A 21,922-nucleotide genomic window follows, 5' to 3' on the forward strand; every position below is an offset into this window, starting at 1 on the left:
GTGTAGGGAGCAGTGTAAACAATAAAGAGGTTGCAGCATTCCCCGAGGGTCATGGCCCCTTCAAACATCTAATGGAGACGGATCCACACTACTGTAGTCTAAAATTACAGACATCAATTTTAAGGGATAAAAAAAACAAACCTTTTAGGTTATGCAATTAAAATATTTTGTATTCCGTCAAAATAGCATCAACGTTAATAAACCTGTAATCTGTTTCCTAGCCATAAGCTACTACGAATCTAACAATAATGATGCTGAATTCAAGACATTCTTTCAGAACTCAGTGAATTGGGAGATTATCACTATTAAGAAGTCACTCAAAAGTAGGAAAAAGATTCCAGTGACTTCAAACTCTTCTAAGCTTATAGAATTCTCCCTTTGAGACATTTAGTAACTGCTTGTAAGACACACAATAGTAAACTGGCCTTTCATTGTACTACAGTTAGGGTGAGGTTACTAGGGCTCCCTTTGAGGTTAATCTGGCACAGGATGGCTTGTGTGCACAGAGATGTATCAGCGCAGTTAACTCTTTAGGCCTGCAGTGTATGTGCACAGTGATAATATAACGAAGTACATATCATAGCAGTCCTATCAAAAATTACATATGACACACGGTCACTTGATGCAATACCTCAAAACTGACTCAACGCTACTATATATACACTTCATTTTAATGAGCCAAACAGAATGCTTGTGTAAAGATAACAATCATACCAGGATAAGACAACTTACCATTACTGGCCAGCCATTCGTCCACGTTAAGTCCTTTGGGCAATGCCACCAGCATTAACATATCAGTATCTAGTATTCGAGCCCCTGTATATCGGGGTTCCAGATAGAGCTTCTCGCTTTCTGCTGCTGCCTTCTTCTTGATTTTATTGCTGCTGAAAAACAAAGATTATTGTGTAAAGTTTCTAGGTAGGAAGAACCTAAAGAGGTAACATTATGAATCATGGTGCCATCTTCACCCCACCACACAAACAGCACCTCTTGTATATACCCTATAGCTAGTATTGCAGCTCAGCCCCTTTAAAGTAAATGGGCCACAGCCTGTAATACCAGGCACAAGGCATGAACATGAGTGACTTGGTTTCTCACACCATTGAATAATAATTAGGCATATCCAATTAGCCTATTATTAGCATGCACGCCTACAATGACCTCCTTAGTCAGACAGCTTGTTTAAGCAGAAATAAACTATCCAACAACTTATTTTCTGGCAGCATTTGTGTCAATAATACATTTTATATCATACTTTATTAACAAATCTTGGTTCCTTTCTATGAAATCCTGTGGTGAAATCCACTTTGTCCCTTCTTTATTCTTTCCCTGTTTCTCCATTTCCAGGTGAAATAGGGACACCGCTACTCTCCAGGTCACTTCAAACAGTCATAACGGAGAAAAGTGGTTCTGGTGTCATATGAAAGGTGATATTCCAAGCATAGAGAAAGCAATGTCAACTCTATCTGCATCAAGTTGAATACAATGGCGAAGTAGGAAGCCTTCAATTTCCTGCACCACCATTCAGGCTGCTACCTCGAGTCGCAGACAAGATAAGGAGCGCTGCAGAGAGGTCTTGAGGGAATGGGGCTTGGCAAGTATTACCATTTTTATTCATATGGCACTACCGTGGGAGCAATGTTGGATGTGTATGTGTGTGGATGGTCCATTGGGGATAATTACATAGTTTGGAGACTAAAAATTTGATTTGGCACCCATGTTTTCAGTTAGGGACCAATAGCCTGCAGCAATGTTACTGATAGATCATATGAGAGATGAGATTAACTATTTGAAGTGACCCTCCCCCTCAAGCCTTAGCTTTGCTGCATTATACAATACCCATACACCTATTGAAAAATAATACAGAGATTTCAGATGGCAATAACCAAATAGGGGAAAGAATAGAGAAATGAAGGATTTTGTAGAGAGGAATAAAAATTTTGTGAACAAAGTAGATTAATAAATTAAGTAAGGACACAAATGCTGCCAGAAAAATCTAAAAATATTCAAAAGGTTAGTTACCCTTTAAGATTTCGTCCAAGGAACCTCTTAGGGTGCATTCACACAGAGTAAGGTGCCGCGTGACCTGGCACGTATACACCGTGTGAGACTTTGATCGCCGTATACGCTCCCATTGATTTTAATGGGAGCCTGGATTGTATACGCCGCGTTATTTTGCGGCCTCAAAATCACGGCCGCAAAATAACGCGGCGTATACGAGTCTAACTCCCATTGAAATCAATGGGAGCGTATACAGCGCTCAAAATCTCACACGGCGTATACGTGCCGAGTCACGTGGCACGTTACTCCGTGTGAATGCACCCTAACTCTAGGAAAGGCTGAGTCACAAACAATATAACTACCAATTACAACAGTGGTCACCCAACTTTCCTACAGTCTTCAATAATACCACTACTTGGTTCTAATGACATTACAGCAGTAATCTGACATTTTTGTCATTCCAGTGTCATAAGAAAGCTGAATGATGGGACCTGGAGGAGATATCCTGAAAAGACCCCAACTTGAAGGTGACCTTTGGAGGAAGAGGGAAGAGAAAATTCTGTTGTATAAAACAAAGCAACGATACATATTGCATGAAAGGAACCAATGTAATATCTAATCTTCTTGGACATAGCCCATGAGGAAGTCGCCTGTCCTTTATTCAGATTGGTCAGTCACTGACTTCATATAAATGATAATGACAGGAAATGACACGTTACAGCAATAGTTAGGACAGGAAAGTTAGCCAGCATTTTGGGAGTGCAACTTTTCAAGACACACCCTGACCTACCCACCCTCTTCACAACTCTGTTCCTCCTTACATTTCTCTCCCTGTAATTATTTACAAGGTTCTAATAAGGACCGGGTGGATCTTCCAAGAAAACATCCCAATAAATACACATTTATGACATGTTTCCTGGACCCTTTTAAGGAGCATTCATTCTTGAAATCCCCAGTAGGTAACTCTCAACAAGTCGCTGTCATTCCTAAGGTTGTCATATGCACTATTCATTTGTGCATTAGTTACAACATAGGTTGGAAAAGGTTAGCGACACCCTTGTTATTATTGTAACCCTAACTGCATATCTAAAAGTGCACATTTTGTTAAGCTAGCTTTCGAAAGAATGATTTTCTCCAAGTTTTTTAGGCGTAGGCTATGTCTACGGGGATTTATAACATGCATCAATCCTACCCATAGAAATGTACTCTAAGTGATAACTCCTGGCAACTACAATCCATGATGTCCACACTGAGGACAAAGTCAATATTAGGAGATTCAAGCAAGTGTTATAGTGATAAGGTCCCCACTTGCCTTTTCCCTGGTAGTCTAAGGTACTGAAAAGGTTAAACTATAAGTTACCTGGTAATGTCAGGTAGTAATTTGATACTCTCTGCTGGCTTAGGGCAGTGAAGGGCTCAATGATACATACAGACTACTCTGACCACTACTGTAGTCCTTTCTGTGACACTGGTGCATCATTTCCTGTCTTTGCATTTTAATATAAGAAAACATGAATAAATAAAGTCATCCTGCTTATATAAGGACAGGTGATAAGATCTGCAGCCTGGATTCATACATATGACTAAGTTATTGCAATCTAGTTTTACTTCACTGCATACTTTTCTATGTAAGACATTTTCACTATTCCTGGTGCTGAAGCATGTCTTAGCAAGTCGCAAGATAATCAGTTTAGCACTAAAACAAGTACCCTGGTATAACTCTGGAGTAGTTTTTGACCACGGTTTTAACTTTTCTCTGTCCTCAGTTTAGTGCTATTTCAGCAACGCTTATCTCTCAAAGATCAAAAGGCTTATAATATCCAACCTGGTGGTCACTTGTATAAGTCCCCCATACTAGGGACTGTTCTTTAAAAGGTACTGTGCCAGACAACCTCTTTTTGTAGTCATCCTTGCAGAGTTAGGATCTGAAAATCATGGAAATTGGCAAAAGGAAGCTGCAGCTAGCCATACGTGGTCATATATGGTGCCTATACAAATACAGTCCTATGAAAAAGTTTGGGCACCCCTATTAATCTTAATCATTTTTTGTTCTAAATATTTTGGTGTTTGCAACAGCCATTTCAGTTTGATATATCTAATAACTGATGGACACAGTAATATTTCAGGATTGAAATGAGGTTTATTGTACTAACAGAAAATGTGCAATATGCATTAAACCAAAATTTGACCGGTGCAAAAGTATGGGCACCCTTATCATTTTATTGATTTGAATTCCCCTAACTACTTTTTACTGACTTACTGAAGCACAAAATTGGTTTTGTAACCTCAGTGAGCTTTGAACTTCATAGCCAGATGTATCCAATCATAAGAAAAGGTATTTAAGGTGGCCAATTGCAAGTTGATCTCCTATTTGAATCTCCTCTGAAGAGTGGCATCATGGGCTACTCAAAACAACTCTCAAATGATCTGAAAACAAAGATTGTTCAACATAGTTGTTCAGGGGAAGGATACAAAAAGTTGTCTCAGAGATTTAACCTGTCAGTTTCCACTGTGAGGAACATAGTAAGGAAATGGAAGACCACAGGGACAGTTCTTGTTAAGCCCAGAAGTGGCAGGCCAAGAAAAATATCAGAAAGGCAGAGAAGAAGAATGGTGAGAACAGTCAAGGACAATCCACAGACCACCTCCAAAGAGCTGCAGCATCATCTTGCTGCAGATGGTGTCACTGTGCATCGGTCAACTATACAGCGCACTTTGCACAAATAGAAGCTGTATGGGAGAGTGATGAGAAAGAAGCCGTTTCTGCACGTACGCCACAAATAGAGTTGCCTGAGGTATGAAAAAGCACATTTGGACAAGGCAGCTTCATTTTGGAAACAAAAATTGATTTGTTTGGTTATAAAAAAAAGGCGTTATGCATGGCGTCCAAAAAGAAACAGCATTCCAAGAAAAACACATGCTACCCACTGTAAAATTTGGTGGAGGTTCCATCATGCTTTGGGGCTGTGTGGCCAATGCCGGCATCGGGAATCTTGTTAAAGTTGAGGGTCGCATGGATTCCACTCAGTATCAGCAGATTCTTGAGAATAATGTTCAAGAATCAGTGACGAAGTTGAAGTTACGCCGGGGATGGATATTTCAGCAAGACAATGATCCAAAACACCGCTCCAAATCCTCAGGCATTCATGCAGAGGAACAATTACAATGTTCTGGAATGGCCATCCCAGTCCCCAGACCTGAATATCATTGAACATCTGTGGGATGATTTGAAGCGGGCTGTCCATGCTCGGCGACCATCTAACTTAACTGAACTTGAATTGTTTGTCCAAAATACCTTTATCCAGGAACTGATTAAAAGCTACAGGAAGCGACTAGAGGCTGTTATCTTTGCAAAAGGAGGATGTACTAAATATTAATGTCACTTTTCTGTTGAGGTGCCCATACTTTTGCACCGGTCAAATTTTGGTTTAATGCATATTGCGCATTTTCTGTTAGTACAATAAACCTCATTTCAATCCTGAAATATTACTGTGTCCATCAGTTATTAGATATATCAAACTGAAATGGCTGTTGCAAATACCAAAATATTTAGAACTAAAAATGATTAAGATTAATAGGGGTGCCCAAACTTTTTCATAGGACTGTACATGGGTGACCATATAAACAGCAGCTATATATGGTCACAGTTCAGTTCTCCAAAGCAGGAGCTGCTCTTTCCAGTGATACTTTACTTCTGCTAACAGAAGGTGATCCTACACGATAGATATACAATATAATATAATATATAAGCTACAGCAGTAGTGTTTGGCTCCCTGTTCTACGCTATAGTGTTACATTACCATAGGCTTATGATCAAGCCTAACCTGTATGTTAATGAGAGCAAGGGCCTGTTAAAATATTGTTTCATGTCATCCGGTGGAATATGTAATGTGGTTTTAGGAACCAGGAAAGGAGACAGGCGCTGTGCTCTCATTTCATTTGGTTCCTCTGTTGGAAATATATGGCAAGAATATACATCTGACACATATGCCATTGTGGAGGGACATAGTGACACATGTCAAATATAGGCTCCCATGGTGAGTGGGCCAGCCTACGGCTATCTCCAGCAAATCTTTTATACATCGTATCATTTCCAAGCTGAACTGTGAACAGAGGTCTAAGTGCATTAAATAAAAATATGTAAAAAACAAAACACCAAACAAACACTTACTGCTTCCCCAGTAGTTTTCCAACTGCTTGAAATACCATTGTGTCGGCAGGTTTCACTGTAGACAGATGAGCAGCTGCTTCCCACCTTCACTCTTAAGACCTGGAAATGAATAGGAAAGACTGTCAGAAGGTTAACTACGTATATCTGTTCTCTAAACATGCACACAAAACAAAAGAGCAGTGTAATGCAAATGACCTGCCTGAAACCGCACTCCCTATAACTTGCAGGGCTACAATTAATGTGCAGATTAACCAGAGAGCAATTGTGTAGATCATTAGTGTCACAGACACACGCCAGGTGGCTGCAAGGGATCAGTATTTGCTTAAAATGGAAGCATTCAAAGACACAAATGTGCAGAATTTCCACCTATTCTGAGCTTATACATAGGAACTTTTCATTAAAAAAAAATTAAAATATATATATATATATATATATATATATATATATATATATATATATATATATATACACACACACACACACACACACACACACACACACACTGCATATATATATCTCAGTACGCAAGGTATCACCCCTATTGTTTACCAGGCACAGCTATGTACACATGGTAGTGGCTGTGCCTGGTAACTACAGGAGTCGAGTCCTATTAATATAACCACCTTCTAATATACAGAGTAACCTTTGTATATAGCAGCTAAACATGACTCAAGGTGCTTGTAGGTTGTCGCAGGTATCTGAAGCCATGAAGTTCATGCCACATTGGTATAAAGTGAACACCACCATAAAGGTGGTCTGTCTCACAGCTGCTCAAATAGGTTAAAGTCTGGGGAACTATGGGTCTAAGGAAGTACTGGGAAGTCTTGGTTGCGTTCTTCCAAATGCTGTTGGACATTGCTAGCTGTGTGACATGTTGCATTTTCTTGCTGGAAGAGTCCTGTCCCAGGGAAGAGAAGAAGCATGTATGGATTCTTTGGGCCCAGAGAATGTCATGAAAAATTCCTCAGTCCTAGATACTGCCAGCACCAGCTTGTGGTTGCAGGGTGTTTGTTCTATATTATATTCCTTGCCTGACATGTCAACAGCCTTTTGATGAAGCAAAAACATGGCTCATAGGAGAAGGTAACCCTCTGCCTATCACTGGTGGTCCTATTCCGATACTGCTGTGCAATGAGAAGCCTTTTTACCAATGTGCCTTTTCTAGAATAGGTGCTCTGATCATCTGTCTGCTTCATGCTTATTGCATTATCTTATAGTCCAGACCTAATAAGGCAAAATGTTATTTTTATTGCTCTAGGAAAAATTCCTAATTCCATACAAAAATGACATAGAAAATTAGTTGAGCGACTTGTCTGAGACTGTAAAACTTTCCCAGCATTAATTCTTATCTGGACTGCTAACAGCTTCTTCAGCCTTGAAGTATTCTATATTCATTATCACTGTACAAATACATGAATTATGCACATTTTTCACAATATCACAGCCGTCTGTCAGCTCTACAAGCCTATATGTTTCCTGGTGTGTGGCTAAAGGGCCTATTTTAGCTGAACATTAACCATTAACGTCCAAGGCAAAGCAAATCTGCTGAAGCGATATTTGCTACCTTTAAATAAAGGGAAAGTATGGTAACTCCTTTTGTTCTACTGACAGTTTCCTTTTCTTACAGAAAGGTGCAATGTATTATAACAGATTCTTGGAGGTCTTATATTCTGGACTATATTATAGCCACAAATTCCTTCTCGATTGTGGTTCAAGTGACTTAAACTAAATCTACAACATCACGTGCTATAAGTTTGGATCATAAGACCCAAGGTCAGAATGGGATTTTCAGCTGTAATATAGTCTGGAAAATCCATGTGCATTACAGCCATGGCAGTAGGCCTTACCCATGCGCTGACTTCCATGCAGCAATGACGTAAGCGACTATCCTATGTGCCCACTGAGGCCAGGGATCGGCTGCAGCAGCAATGTGGAGGGGTCATCACACTGAGCCACACCACTGGAACATCACATTCTGGGAGGGGTAGGGTTTATACTAAAATATAGAGCCCTCACAAATTGTCTAATGATTGGCAACTTTGAGCCAATCATCCAAAATTTTGATATTTTTGGGTGACTATATGCTAAATATTTTCAGGGCTGTTGGGGTTTTTTCTGCTGCCAAAAGCTGAAAATTTAATATGTATGCTCAGCTTTAGGCCTCATTTATGCAGTCCATTTCTGGCAACTGGGCTCAAGGTATAGGCCACCAAGTAAAATGTGAATTTCAGTGTTGTGGAAAAAGCTATCTGGAATGCAGGGAGACACGCCAACTGATCCTACAGTAAATAGACTGGCAGTATCCTGGAACCGACAGCTCGCATCCTGGTTGTAAATGCTGTATTTTGCACAGAGTGGGTGGTCTAAATCTTTGCTAAGTTTCTATGGTACCGTATTAACATGTCTAGTTACCGAGAAGACAAACTTTATAGGTTGCATATAAACAGATAACATATTTGGGGAAGTGCTGTTTATATTAATTGGACATGGAAGTTACAATATTACAGAAATGAGCAGCTAATATAAGGCATTAGGTTACAGAGACAGAAGGTTCCTGTCAGGGTTTCATAAATGGCATAGGTTGGGAGTCTCAGACAGAATTTGCACTGGTGTCCAGGAGCTTCAAGGAACCCAGCTGGTCTGAGTAATGCAAAGCCAAAAGCTTCTCAAATATATAAGATTCTTTTTTTTATTACAAGATGTTCTGCAGTAGCTGCTTTTCCTAACCAGACCAGAAAGTCCTCTTTCACCTCTTCCCCTAAATCATAAGCTGGCAGTCACCAGCTACACATTACCATCCCACATAATCAAGATGGGAAGACGTTCCAAGATCTGTGTAATGGAAAATGTGGATATAAGGTTTCCTTTCCTTTTATTACTGGCTTAAAAATAGTCGTGCAGCGGAGTGGCAGAGAATGAAGTAGTATGCATTTACATTCATGTCAATTATTAATGAAGGCCAATTGTAGACATGATTGCACAACGGCAGCCTGGACAATACCGAGGTGCTATGTGGCTGGAAGGATTTTATCAATAGGCACCAAGGATAGGAGTGTGCGTCATGGGGTGTATTGGTTTTTGGTTCTCTCCGGCATAAAACACATGGACACACTGATTGGCCAAGTAGAAAAAAAAATCAATGTTTCACAATGAGAAGATGCAGGAAGATTCTCCTTTCATTAACCCTTGAAAAGAAGAGATAGTGGACCACAATACGGACAGATTATTATTGAGATAACCAATGGGCCATTCAAGATAAAACCTGAATATACTTTCATCATGAAAAATCCATAAAAACAGACGCTTCCTTCAGGCTGCAGCTTATCAGGTTATACAGGTTTTATTCTGAGCTCAAAAAAATTACGATTAGTGTTCTCTATACCCAGAGAAGAAGCACATGGCCGGTATGATAACCTTCCAGGGGCAAGTCAGTGATTTCCTTGCCTGTATTGTGACATACCTCTCCACCCACTCTGCATCCTGTTCACACCTTACATAGCATCAGTAAGCTTTATCTATGATGATAAGCACTGAATATTTTTACAGCTACACTTAATATGCTGTTATTCTCCATGAAAAGAAGTCATTTCTGAGAGTATGGACCTTAACTTATATTTGATGTGGGCATATATGTCTGAGGGTGCATTCACACTGAGTAAACGCTAGCTTATTCTGAACGTAAAACACGTTCAGAATAAGCGGCGTCTAAAGCAGCTCCATTCATTTCTATGGGAGCGGGGATACGAGCGCTCCCCATAGAAATGAATGGGCTGCTTCTTTCACTCCGTGCAGTCCCATTGAAGTGAATGGGGAGTGCCGGCGTGTACGCTCCGGCATGAGCAGAGCTAGCCGTATACGCCGGCACTCCCCATTCACTTCAATGGGACTGCACGGAGTGAAAGAAGCAGCCCATTCATTTCTATGGGGAGCGCTCGTATCCCCGCTCCCATAGAAATGAATGGAGCTGCTTTAGACGCCGCTTATTCTGAACGTGTTTTACGTTCAGAATAAGCTAACGTTTACTCAGTGTGAATGCACCCTTATACTCACCACTGGGCAGTTTACACCTTAGTACATGTAGCCCTAACTAGGAAAGATCTGGTTGATTTTCCAGGGAACCATCAGACCTAGGAGGCCACGGAAGTTATGGCCCATATTTATATATAAATATCAAGTAAAATCAAGATCTTGATCTGACTGACACTTGTTACAGATCTATTAGCAGGTTTCCATGACAAGCTCTATTGATGACGTCACTACCGGGATCTGCTTCCTTTGCTGTGGACAATCTGGTAAAATTTCATTATGACAGACACGCAATTGTATCAGATTGATGCTTGTAATCATGACCATCATAGGGAACACCCTATTAATGTGTAGGAGAATAGAAGTCCATTGTATCTGGCTTTAGACAATTAGGTCTACCAATTTTACTGGCATCTAGAAAATTTTTGGGACTAGTAGGCAGCTCCAAAACCCATCCTTTTAAGCAGTGAGGGGGAGAGACCCTACTTAATGCCGAGGTCACCCATTACAGAAAGGCTGCATTTTTTGTTGCATGTTTTACTGGGGTTTTTGTAAACCAAAGTCAAAAGGAAGGGGAAATATAACCCAAACCAAATCTGCAACAAAAATGCAACTTTGCGGCAAAGTGTGGCCTCAACTTAAAACTGAATATTTAAGCAAACTAGAAGACGCAGACGTTCTTACAACAAAAAGGCAACAGTATTTCCGGAGAATGTTTGTACAGTACTAACTCGGCTGCCAACCTCAAGGGTAGACTGCAAACCTTTTCATGTCTTAAAAGGTGGAAAAACCTCCGTCAGAACACACATGGAAAGTATCCAGTCTCAGAGATGAAGGTCTGTGATACCTTATCTCTGAAGGCTCAGCAGACCAGTATAAGGTAGCTAATGGAACATTGTTTCTCAGATCTGATGTCCATCCTACAATTTCAAGTTCATCACACCAAGAAATAACCTTTGAAAGTGAAAGTATATGAAAGCAGAAAAAAAAAAACATACAAAAGAAAAGCAGTAAGGAAAGGCGTTCAATGTCAAATAATAAAACTCTGCAAGACTTTAATACACAAAAGGGTGGACTTGGACAATTATGTGAAAAATCTGCATCATCTGCAAACAGGGACCACTAAATACTCCATTCAGATCACATAAACATTGATTTCTATGTAAATACATGAACAGCTGTTTTTCTGTTAAACAGATGTAAAAAAATGTGATCTGTATAGAGGCTAAGATCTAAGTAGTCACTGCCCACTGACCCACACACCACTCAACTGAATGCCAATAGGACACTCCTTTGGCATGTATATGGCCCTATGGACACATAGAGAACTTGGACAACAGAACATATGCTAGATAAGTTAATATACAACCATAGAAACAAGAAAATAATAATATAAGACCTGAGCACCTATATACTGGAAATTTCTCCAAGCAGCACTTTTCTCTCCGTATTTTCTGTGCGGAAACCACACAGACCCCATTATAGTCTATGAGGTCCACGGGTTTCCTAAGGAAACCACTTATTTATGTGGATTAGGTTTCCGTTCGGGGGTTGCCAAGCAGACCTCCCAAACGGAAACCCATGCGCAGATGTGAATCAAGCTTAAGATTGGTTAGCTCCACTTTAGTAATGCATATGCTAAAAATAAAAATTGTGGGCAATGTTTTACTGTACTGTCATTATCTCATAGATTGTAAGCCCTTTATCCCACTGTACCAGTTGGTCACTGTTGATATTATACTACTATGTAAACCCTCAAATGTACAATACATAATATGTGAAAAAAAAGTAGTTTTAGTAAATTCTTGTATGTACAGGAACTAAACCAGAATATTGTTTGCCTACCGCTTAGAAGGCTATTGACAGGCTAGATGACAATATGCTCTATAGAGAGTCTCCTGGGAGCTTACTATTCACTTTCTTTACTGTCTGAAAGTTTATTCTGGAAATGAATACTAGAATTGCGTAAATAGCCACATTTCACTGGCTGATCCTACGCCACTCCAAACAGAAGGTTTATTCTCATACCTAAGGCCACAACACCTAGACCGCATATATTTCTATTAAATCAAACTTATATTACCCCAGCTGCATGCGACAGCCATATCACAGACACTGAAACGTGGCTATGGCAAACCAAACAAATGCTAAATTCACTAAACAGTCAATTGAACTACCGTACAGTAGATGCCAAACTGTATTTCTCAGACATTATTAACACTATGGGATCATTGTCTGGATACAACATATACCTACGAACAAACTATAACCCTTGTAATGGTAGCCCATACTCAAAACATTCTGATAAATCCACAACCAACTCAATATAGTTGTCTGGCATATAATGACATGTGGCAGAAAATAAAACAGGGGTCCTAGTATCTGTATTGATAAAAATCGTGTCCTTATGAATGGTAATTTTCATCGCTTCCAAGGTACCGCCATTCTTCATGCTACGAGCACAACCCCTTGAACACAACATATGCTATGTCTGAGTGTTTTATGTGCCATATGGTATTATGGCTTTTATAGATCATCTATTATAAACAGATTTATATCTACAGATCCAAAATATTTTATATACTGGATTCATATTGTAGCCATATGGCCTCGATCACGTGATATAAGACTGGCTCTGACAATAGGGCTGTATACATTTAGGAAAGTATGTGATCAGGGTGGCAGATGTCCTCCTCGCACATGCACAGACCTGCTGAGGGCTGGCTGGAATGTCAATCAGGCAGGCGGCCTCCTGTTACAACCTGCCTTAGTCACCAGGTACGACAGGGCCAACTGTGATGGGCAAACTATTCAGGCGTACCAGCTGGCCATGGAGAGAAATTCAAGAGGTTACTATTATTTTATAAAGAAATTCATCCTAATGTCCTGCTGATAGGATTTATATGATGGACGTCAATATGGGATTGCTTCATTTTCAAAGGAAAACCAAGTGACCTTTTTCTTCTTAACTTCACGCATTCTTTAGACTGTAAAAAGTCAATCTATATCTATACCAATCTATATATTATTTGATCAATATTAGAAGGCAGTCTGTACATGTCAAATACACACCAAATACAAATAGCACGGTAATAATTATGGAGTCATTTATACTGGTACCAAATTGTAAATCGATAGCACTTACTTATACCATAGCCTTGTATAACATACTGGGTTAAACATCAACCTATACCATAGATAAAGCAATCAACCTATAGAAATTGCTTTGTAAAGCCAATGTTTCGTGGTACAACACTGCAGAATAGGTTGGCGCTATACAAATGAAAATTATTACTCCCATTAATATTATATTAGGGTAAGGGTCACAGAGTGCATCAAAGTAAACAGTTTTCCGGCCGGCTACGGCAGGGCCCATGAATGTTGGCTATACAGTGAGGATTGTTACAACTACTCACCCCTAGTCCCTTGCAGATCCTTGTGAGTGTGCGCCTGGAGCTCCTGCTGAGGAAGTTGTCCTTCTGTACCTAGTCCCAGCTGCTAATGCTCTGCCTCAGTCCACAACTTCTAAAGCTTTTTGAAAACACAGTGGCAGACAAAAGAGGGAGAACCTGCCTAACCAGAGGCTGTTACAGCCCAGTCTACACATGCTCTCCTCCCCCCTCCCATACACATAGCCCAGCCCCAACCTGCCTGCTCAGTCTGGGCTTATTCAATGCAGCCAGCCTATTGCAGCTATGCAGGGCGGTGCTGTTCTATGGCAACCAGGGAAGCATTATGTCACCTCCAGCCCTACTACCTTCTCCAGGCACGCTGCATGTGCCAAGGCTTAGGAGTAGTGAGAGATAATCAATAGGAATACAGGATATGGGATAGGTCAGGTATCTAGTCTGTAGGATGCACATTTCAGCAGTGTCCCTATTGCAGATACAAAGTTGTATATGTTGTATATGTAATGTTAATAATAATATATAATAATGATAACATCCTGATACAATAGATACAAACTAACAAGGGCTTGTGTAATGTGTCGCTAGAGAGAAGCCGGTGACCCCGCTGCTGCATGCCAGGGGGCCACTAAAAGCCCCCAGGTTCTGGCCGGAGTATTTAGATACAGGGCAGGGGCAAAAGTTCAGATGTTTGGCCATGGTGAAGGAAACCTGCTTGGACAGTTCTGGATTGCGTTGCAACACCCTATTGACAAGGGCAGTGGTAACATACAGTTTTAAATTTATCCATACATTTCCAGGAGGAATAACAGAGGAATGAAGAAACTCCTCTACAATTTCTATTGTATTCAAACAATTCATGGGGTCAATACAAGTAGATGGTGGTAGATCTCAAGTATAACTCACACTACTTTTAAGCCGGGGCCCCACGGGAAAAATCGCAGTGTTTTACAGTCTAGGCAAAGTGGATGGGATTCTAGTGAATCCCATGCCCACTTTAAGGTAAAAACCGTCATGCTGACATGCCATGATTTCCAAAATTGCGCGGTTTTTCAAATCAAAGCATGTCAATTAAGTCTACGGAAATGCTAAATGCTGGCGGTTTCCCCATAGGTATAATTGTAACAGAAAATCCACGGAGGAAAACGCCATAAACTTTCTGTTTAAAGTGCTGCAGGTAGAACCGCAATGCGTTGCCGCCGTGGTTATTCCCACAGCGCTTTATTATTGTGCGACGACCCATGGGTTCTTAGCCTTAGTTGGATATATCTGTTGGACTGACTTAACCCTTGTCGTGATCTGCCTACCTTTTCAAAAGTGCTGAGCAGATCAGAAAATAGACAAAATTGCGCAATTCAGGTGCTGAAATGGGGAAGTTCCCTGATATCCACTAGCATCAGACATCATACATGCCAACCATTATCATCATGACTCCTTATATCTGAGGTCATGGAGTTCTCCATATGTTTGCATGGGTTTCCAGGTATTCTGGTTTTCACCAAAGACAAAGGTATGGAATTTAGAATATGCGCTTTACTAGGGACAATATGTTGTTAACATTTGTAAAGCACTGTGGGATATGTTGGTTCTATGAAAACCAAAGAAATAAAGAAATAAATGAGATACCATATATGGCTGGTTTCAAGAAAACAAGGGGTTTTTTTTGGCTTTTTTTTTTTTACAACATTGATTTACTGTGAAAACCTGTTGAAAACGCTGTGGTCAGATGTTACAGGTTATTCAATAGGAGATAATGAATAATCATACAAGCATAGTGAATGGGTTGCTTTTTGTTGAACATTTCATTACATTGTTTTCTGCCTTTTTTTTTTTTTAACATAGCATGCACTTGGTCTGCAATTTTTTTCTAGGTATTACCTATTGATTTTATTACTGTATAAAAAAAGGACAAGAAAAAATGTAGGAATGAATGTGAAAAGAAAAGTCAAGAGCAAATAAACTCCAAAAAGAACAGCAAAGCAGAAGTTTTTTTGTTTAGTTTTTATTTTTTTTAAGAAATTTTAAAAATATATGTGAAGTTAGCCTCAGACTAAAGCCCCACATTGTGGAAACGCAGCTTTTTTTGTTGCAGATTTTGGAACTTCTATATCTCTGTATTCCAAAGCAACAACATAAATCTATATATACTTCAATACATGCATAGAACAAATCATATGTGTATATAAGCCATATTAACTGAAATGAGACATAAAATCATACTCCCTCTTACAATCTCGCATTCCTTTTGTAGCCATTCTTGGCTTTGGCTTAAAAAAACGGAACAAAATCTGCAACAAAAAAAATCAGAACGGGGGTCAGTTTTGATACCGATGACCTATCCTCAGGAAAAGTCATTCGTTTCAGAATGGTTGCGGTTCAACACCTGGACCTTGTACAGATCAATGGTTCCAAGCAGTCTTCCATTACAGGGCTTATACAGTGGACAGAGCTGGAAGCAGAAGGCTCTATTCAATGTTTAGCAACAGTGTGAGATTACTGGAACTCTACTCCCACTGAAGTGAATAGGAACAGACGGCAGTACTCTGGCGCTGCTTCTATGTAGTAGACAGAGGCTTCTACTTTTGGCTTCACCCCCTATATAGGTTCCGACTCTAGAGGTTGCCTGGAACAGTTGAATGTTGCCTGGTCCTAGTGACAGTCCGCCACCATTGTGTTACTGATGTATTATCCTGAGAATAGACCACCAGTGCCAGAAATGCCCCTTGGCCTACAATACACCTTTAGGCTAAGGCCCACATTGTGGAAAAGGTGCTTTTTCTGTTTGTTTGTTTTTTTATTTTGCTGCATTTTTTTTGAGCCAAAGCCAATAATAGATTGAGCAGAAGAGAGACGTATAAGCATTTCCAATATATTTCCCATTCCTTTTGCAACCACTCCTGGATTTGGCTCAAAAAAACCGCAGCAAAATCTACAACACAAAAAGCAAAAAAAAAAAAAACCCAGCTTTTCCGCAACATGGGGTCTTAGCCTTAACATTTACTGTCTCTGGTCATTTCTCCTCTAGAGTTGTTGTCTATAAACATATTATGTTTGGATTTCTGATTACAAAACCAAAGTTGTAGCCTATCCTCTACAGTGCTTGCTACTGTTTGCAAACAACTCCCCATGTGTTTTCTATACATTGAAGCAATTATTCCTCATTTACAAATTACCTTTTATTTTTGTATATTCACATGATAACCTATGTGTAGCTTGCGCCCCATGTGGCAAAAGCCGTGGCGTTTTATAGTCCCTGCAAAGTGGATGGGATTCTAACAAATCCTATCCACACATTGCAGAAAAATACGCGTAGCAGAAATACTCAAATTCCATAACCGCAACATTTTTGGATATCGAAGCAGGTCAATTATACATAAATAATTCCAACTGAAGGAAGGTCTCACTCAGCTCACTTATATGATATGACAATGATATGACTTCCACATCGCAGTGCACGGAACATGCTCCCAGGACTCAATGGTGCAGTGAAGCAACCACAAAATGTAAAAAGATTCCAGCATCCAACGATGATAAATATAAAAATGAACCTTTAATTCATAACTTTAAAAACAGCACTGATATCTCCAGCCCCGAGGCACATACTGGCAATTCAGCTTTCTAGTGGTATATAATTCCGCACATTGATGAGTACATGAAAGGTCCTCTTTAAAGAGGACCTTTCCCCGATTTGGGCACAGGCAGTTCTATATACTGCTGGAAAGCTGACAGTGCGCAAATTTAGCTCTGCCCACTTTTGTGTTGACTCCAACCATTCTCATTCATTTTTCTTGTGCCCCCACACAGTATAATTCTCCTACAGTCACCCGTATATTATATGTCCCCACATTATAATGTTCCCTTCCAACTGCCCAACAGTATTAGGTCCCTCTCCTGGTGCCCCAGTTTAAACTGGGGGAAACTAGAGGGGACATGAAACTGGAGAAGCTGGAGGGGGACATTAACAGTGGGGGTAGTTGGAGGGGGACGATAAATTAATGGTAGCTGAAGTGGGACATGAAACTGGGGGCAACTAGAGGGGATCATTAAACTCGGGCAGCTAGAAGCAGAAATTAAACCGTAGAGGTATCTGGATGGTGACATTAAACTGGGGGCAACTAGAGGCAGATAGGTCCCCCTACAGCTACCTCCACGGTTTAATGCCCCCTCAAGTTGTTCCCAGTTTAATGTCCCGCAGTTTAAGTGCCCCCCTTCATCTACCCCCAGTTCCATCTACCACACCATTTCTCCCCCAGTTTCATATCCACCTTCATCTGCCCCATTTTATGTCCCCCTCCATCTGCCCCCAGTTTCATGTCCCCCCTTCATATGCCCCCAGTTTCATATCCCCCTTCATCTGCCCCCAGTTTCATGTACCCCCCTCCATTTTCCCCAAGTATCATGTCCCCCCATCCATCTGCCCCCAGTTCCACGTTCCCCTTCCATCTGTGGCCCTAGTTTCATGTCCTCCTCCATCTCTGCCCCCAGTATAACGTTCCCCATCCATCTCTGCCCTTAGGTTACTGAGAGGTTACTTTCCCCCAATCACCTACCGCTTTTATCACTGTTATAAGAGCTTGCGGTGATCGTAGAAAAGTTTAAGTAAAACACTAAGGGTCCATTCTCACGGAGAAACGTGTCACTCATTTAGACATGTATACACCTATCAGAGTGTGGCGCTTCAAACAGATCCCATTGATTTCAGTGTTACGTGCATAAGCCGGCACCCATTGAAATCAATGGGATCTGTTTGGAAGCGCCGTGCTCTGACACGTGTATACGTGTCTAAATGAATGGTGCGTTACTCCGTGAGAACGGAGCCTAAAGGGACATAGCGGGACATGCACGAAGCTGTGTGGGACAGGAGTATAAAAGCGGGACTTTCCCACTAAATGCAGAACAGTTGAGAGATATGGGGTGGGGGTGGGGGAAGTGGAGAGGTGCTCACTGTCTTGTCGTGCCCCCTCCCCCAGGGTTCACCAGCAGCTACTGGGGAATTGCTCCTCTAGCAATTCTCTTACACTATTGTATTGGTTGAAGTGATTGCTATATATTTACCATTCCTGCGGAAGCCATCCTTGGCTTTGACTCAAAAAATTCAGCAAAATCTGCAACAGAAAAAGCTGCTTTTCTGCAATGTAAGGTCTTATCCTAAAGTGACATGTGTGGATATCAGGGAGTTCTTTTCTTCAGGGAACAAAGAATCAGGCATGTTAAACTATTGGTCAGTGGAATTTGTACATGTTCTCCTTGTGGTCTTTATTAGTAATCCAAACATATCACATGATGACAGTATTGTAACATGTACATCATGTAAAATGTGATATAGGAATGTACAGATAGGTACACACTAGCTGTACATACTGTACACAGTCACACTCTGTGCGATTACATTCAGACAGACTGACACACAGTTATACTGTCATACTTGTACACATGCCAAGATGTAAACAGTATGGAGACACAGCATGACTTGTCAGTATCATTCCAAAATGTGCAGTCACCACAGTCCCAATAGTTATGTCAGGTCACTTATATTTTCCTCTTATCTGAGCCAAATGCAGAAGCCAAAACCATTTCAGTTCTCAGTGAAACACAATTTGCCGCTATAAACAGGTCTGTTATTTGGGTCTATTTTTATTTTTTATTTTGACCAATTACTACATATTGCACTTAGTGCCTCACACTTCTGCTGGTCAATAAGATTCTCATATTATTGTATTATATTATTATTGATCCATAAAGACACACGGTAAACCTTGCCTAAAGGCTTATCATCCATACAACCAAGAAGTGTGCACAAAGCATGCCCAGCTTCTATAGACCAGAGCCATTCAGGTTCCATTGGACTTTGTGTGAACGGATTCTGATGGAGCACGTCAGGAACTGTCAAATTCCATAAGAAATCAGAAGCATACACTAGAAAACACCAGGAGCACCGTGATCCATAGTGGCCCCTTCACACAGTATAATGTCCCATAGTGGCCCCTTCACACAGTATAATGTCCCATATTGGCCACTCCACATGGTACAGTGTCCCATAGCAACCCTTCCACACAATATAATGATCCATAGTGGCCCTTTCACACAGTATAATGTCCCATAGTGTCCCTTCCACATGGTATAATGTCCCATATTGGCCACTCCACATGGTATAACGTCCCATAGCAGCCCTTCCACACAATATAATGATCCGTAGCGGCCCCTTCACACAGTATAATGTTCCATATTGGCCACTCCACACAGCATAATGAATCATAGTGGCCCCTTCACACAGTATAATAATCCATAGTGGCCCCTTCACAGTATAATGTTCCATAGCAGCCCTTCCACATGGTATAATGTCCCATAGTGGGCCCTTCACACAGTATAATGTCCCATAGTGGCCCCTCTACATAGTATAATGATCCATAATGGACCCTTTACACAATATAATGTCCCATAGTAGCCCCTCTACATGGTATAATGTCCCATAGTGGCTCCTCCACACACTATAGTATCCCAATGAATTTTCCAAAAATTTTGGATTCAGCCAAACCTGAAATTTTTGGGTTTGGCCACTCATTAGCTATTATTATACTTTGGGGTCTCTTCAGATCCCAGACCTTTCCTGAATTCCAGTGTGACTCCCTGTTCGTTTCAGTGCTTCTGTCTGACATAAGTGAATGCTTGGGTCATTTGGCCGCAGCAGAAATGCTTTTTTTGTCTGTTTTCTTGGATCTCTCCATACACTCAAATGTCTGTTTTTCACGTATGTTTTGCACCTTGGTCGTGGCCTAAATCTTTGTGCTTGCCACAAAAGCAACCCTAATCAAATGAATGAGACTGATTTTCAGATGCAGAAATTTCTTCAACAAATCTGCCATGCAGTGGTGTAACTAGGAATGGCGGGGCCCAGTGGTGCACTTTTAACATGCCTACCCCCTATTTAAAAAAAGCAAAAAAAAAAAAACACAGCGGTAGCGGCTGTCACCAGGCCCATAATGTCCCAGGCCCTATGGCAGCTGCTACTGCTGCTACCCCGATAATTATGCCCCTACTGCCATATGTAAATTCACATGAATCCTGCATCAAAAAAAAAAAAATCACAGATTTTTTTGCTGCAGATTTTACTCCTGCAGACATGGCAAAAATTTTCAGTGCACTGCGCACACCACCTCCAAACTATGCAGCCTCCAGCTCCCTTTACAGAACATGTGGTTAAAAATTTAAAGTCCACCCCTGTGTTATAGGGAATTGCTAGATGACAATTCCCCAGTAGCTGCTGGAGAACCTTAGAGGAAGGGGCACAAGAGACAGTGAGCCCTAAGCTGAAGCCCCCCACTGTCTCTTCCTCTTGCCAAGCCCTATCCTACGTAATCGGTGGCAGCTTGGAGACGATCCCTTCCTATATATGTATACACAAAGGACCAATCCGGACAAATCCGGCAAACAAGGAACTGCGCTCTTCTTATTGGCAAATACAGATTTATTGGCATCAAACTCACACACAACGCGTTTCGGGCGTATAACCACGCCCTTCTTCAGGTGTAATAGTTTCTTCCGCCAGATGCAGCTGGAGAACGTGTCTGTGGCCCTGGAGTTCCTGGACCGAGAGAACACCGAGAATGTTCTCTCGGTCCAGGAACTCCAGGGCCACAGACACGTTCTCCAGCTGCATCTGGCGGAAGAAACTATTACACCTGAAGAAGGGCGTGGTTATACGCCCGAAACGCGTTGTGTGTGAGTTTGATGCCAATAAATCTGTATTTGCCAATAAGAAGAGCGCAGTTCCTTGTTTGCCGGATTTGTCCGGATTGGTCCTTTGTGTATACGCTTATACACCCATGTGGTGTTAGGAACATGCTGCCTCAACCCGAAGATTAACCCTTCGGTTTCCTTGTATTGCGATTTCAGAGTTGTGACTTGGGCTCACAACCCTACAAGGTGAGCGTCATTCCTCTGTTTCACGTCCTAAACGTTTTTAAAAATACTACACTACGGTCTGCTCGGTGTCCATATTCCCTTTTGTTTTTGAGCTTCCTATATATGTGACACACACAAAACGCAGACAAGACAAACAACAACAGGGAGGTCAGGTAGCCAGGGTTCGGTAACAGTCGAGCAATGCAGCGCCAAATCGAAGTCCAAAAGAATAGTCAATGGGAAAAGCCAAGGTCAGCAAGAGAAATCACCAGCAAGCACGATGCAATAACAGGCACCAGTGTGAATGTGAGCCAAGACTAAATAGGGGAGGATGAACCTGCCCTGGACCTGACAGGAAGGCAGGCTGTCAATCACAGGGAAAGACCAAATTTAAAGGGATTCTACCATTAAAAAA

The 21,922-nt window shown here is 41.1% G+C and overlaps 1 protein-coding gene across 2 annotated transcripts in view; it reads right to left on the reverse strand.

Moving 5' to 3' along the window:
- Positions 1-13,793, reverse strand: part of LOC142210793 (MOB kinase activator 2-like) — a 28,944-nt gene extending 15,151 nt beyond the window's left edge. The window contains exons 1-3 of one of the 2 annotated variants that reach the window (XM_075280215.1): positions 13,615-13,793; positions 6,173-6,271; positions 733-881 (exon numbers count right to left, since the gene is read on the reverse strand). In XM_075280215.1, coding sequence (XP_075136316.1) covers positions 733-881; positions 6,173-6,210 — 187 coding nt within the window. In that variant the 5' untranslated portion in view covers positions 6,211-6,271; positions 13,615-13,793. Of the gene's footprint in view, positions 1-732; positions 885-6,172; positions 6,272-13,614 lie in introns of both variants that reach the window. The other variant, XM_075280214.1, reaches the window with a different exon arrangement.
- Between the last annotated feature and the right edge of the window lie 8,129 nt (positions 13,794-21,922).

This window comes from Leptodactylus fuscus, chromosome 6 (genome assembly GCF_031893055.1).
Source record: "Leptodactylus fuscus isolate aLepFus1 chromosome 6, aLepFus1.hap2, whole genome shotgun sequence".
Taxonomy (NCBI): Eukaryota; Metazoa; Chordata; class Amphibia; order Anura; family Leptodactylidae; genus Leptodactylus; species Leptodactylus fuscus.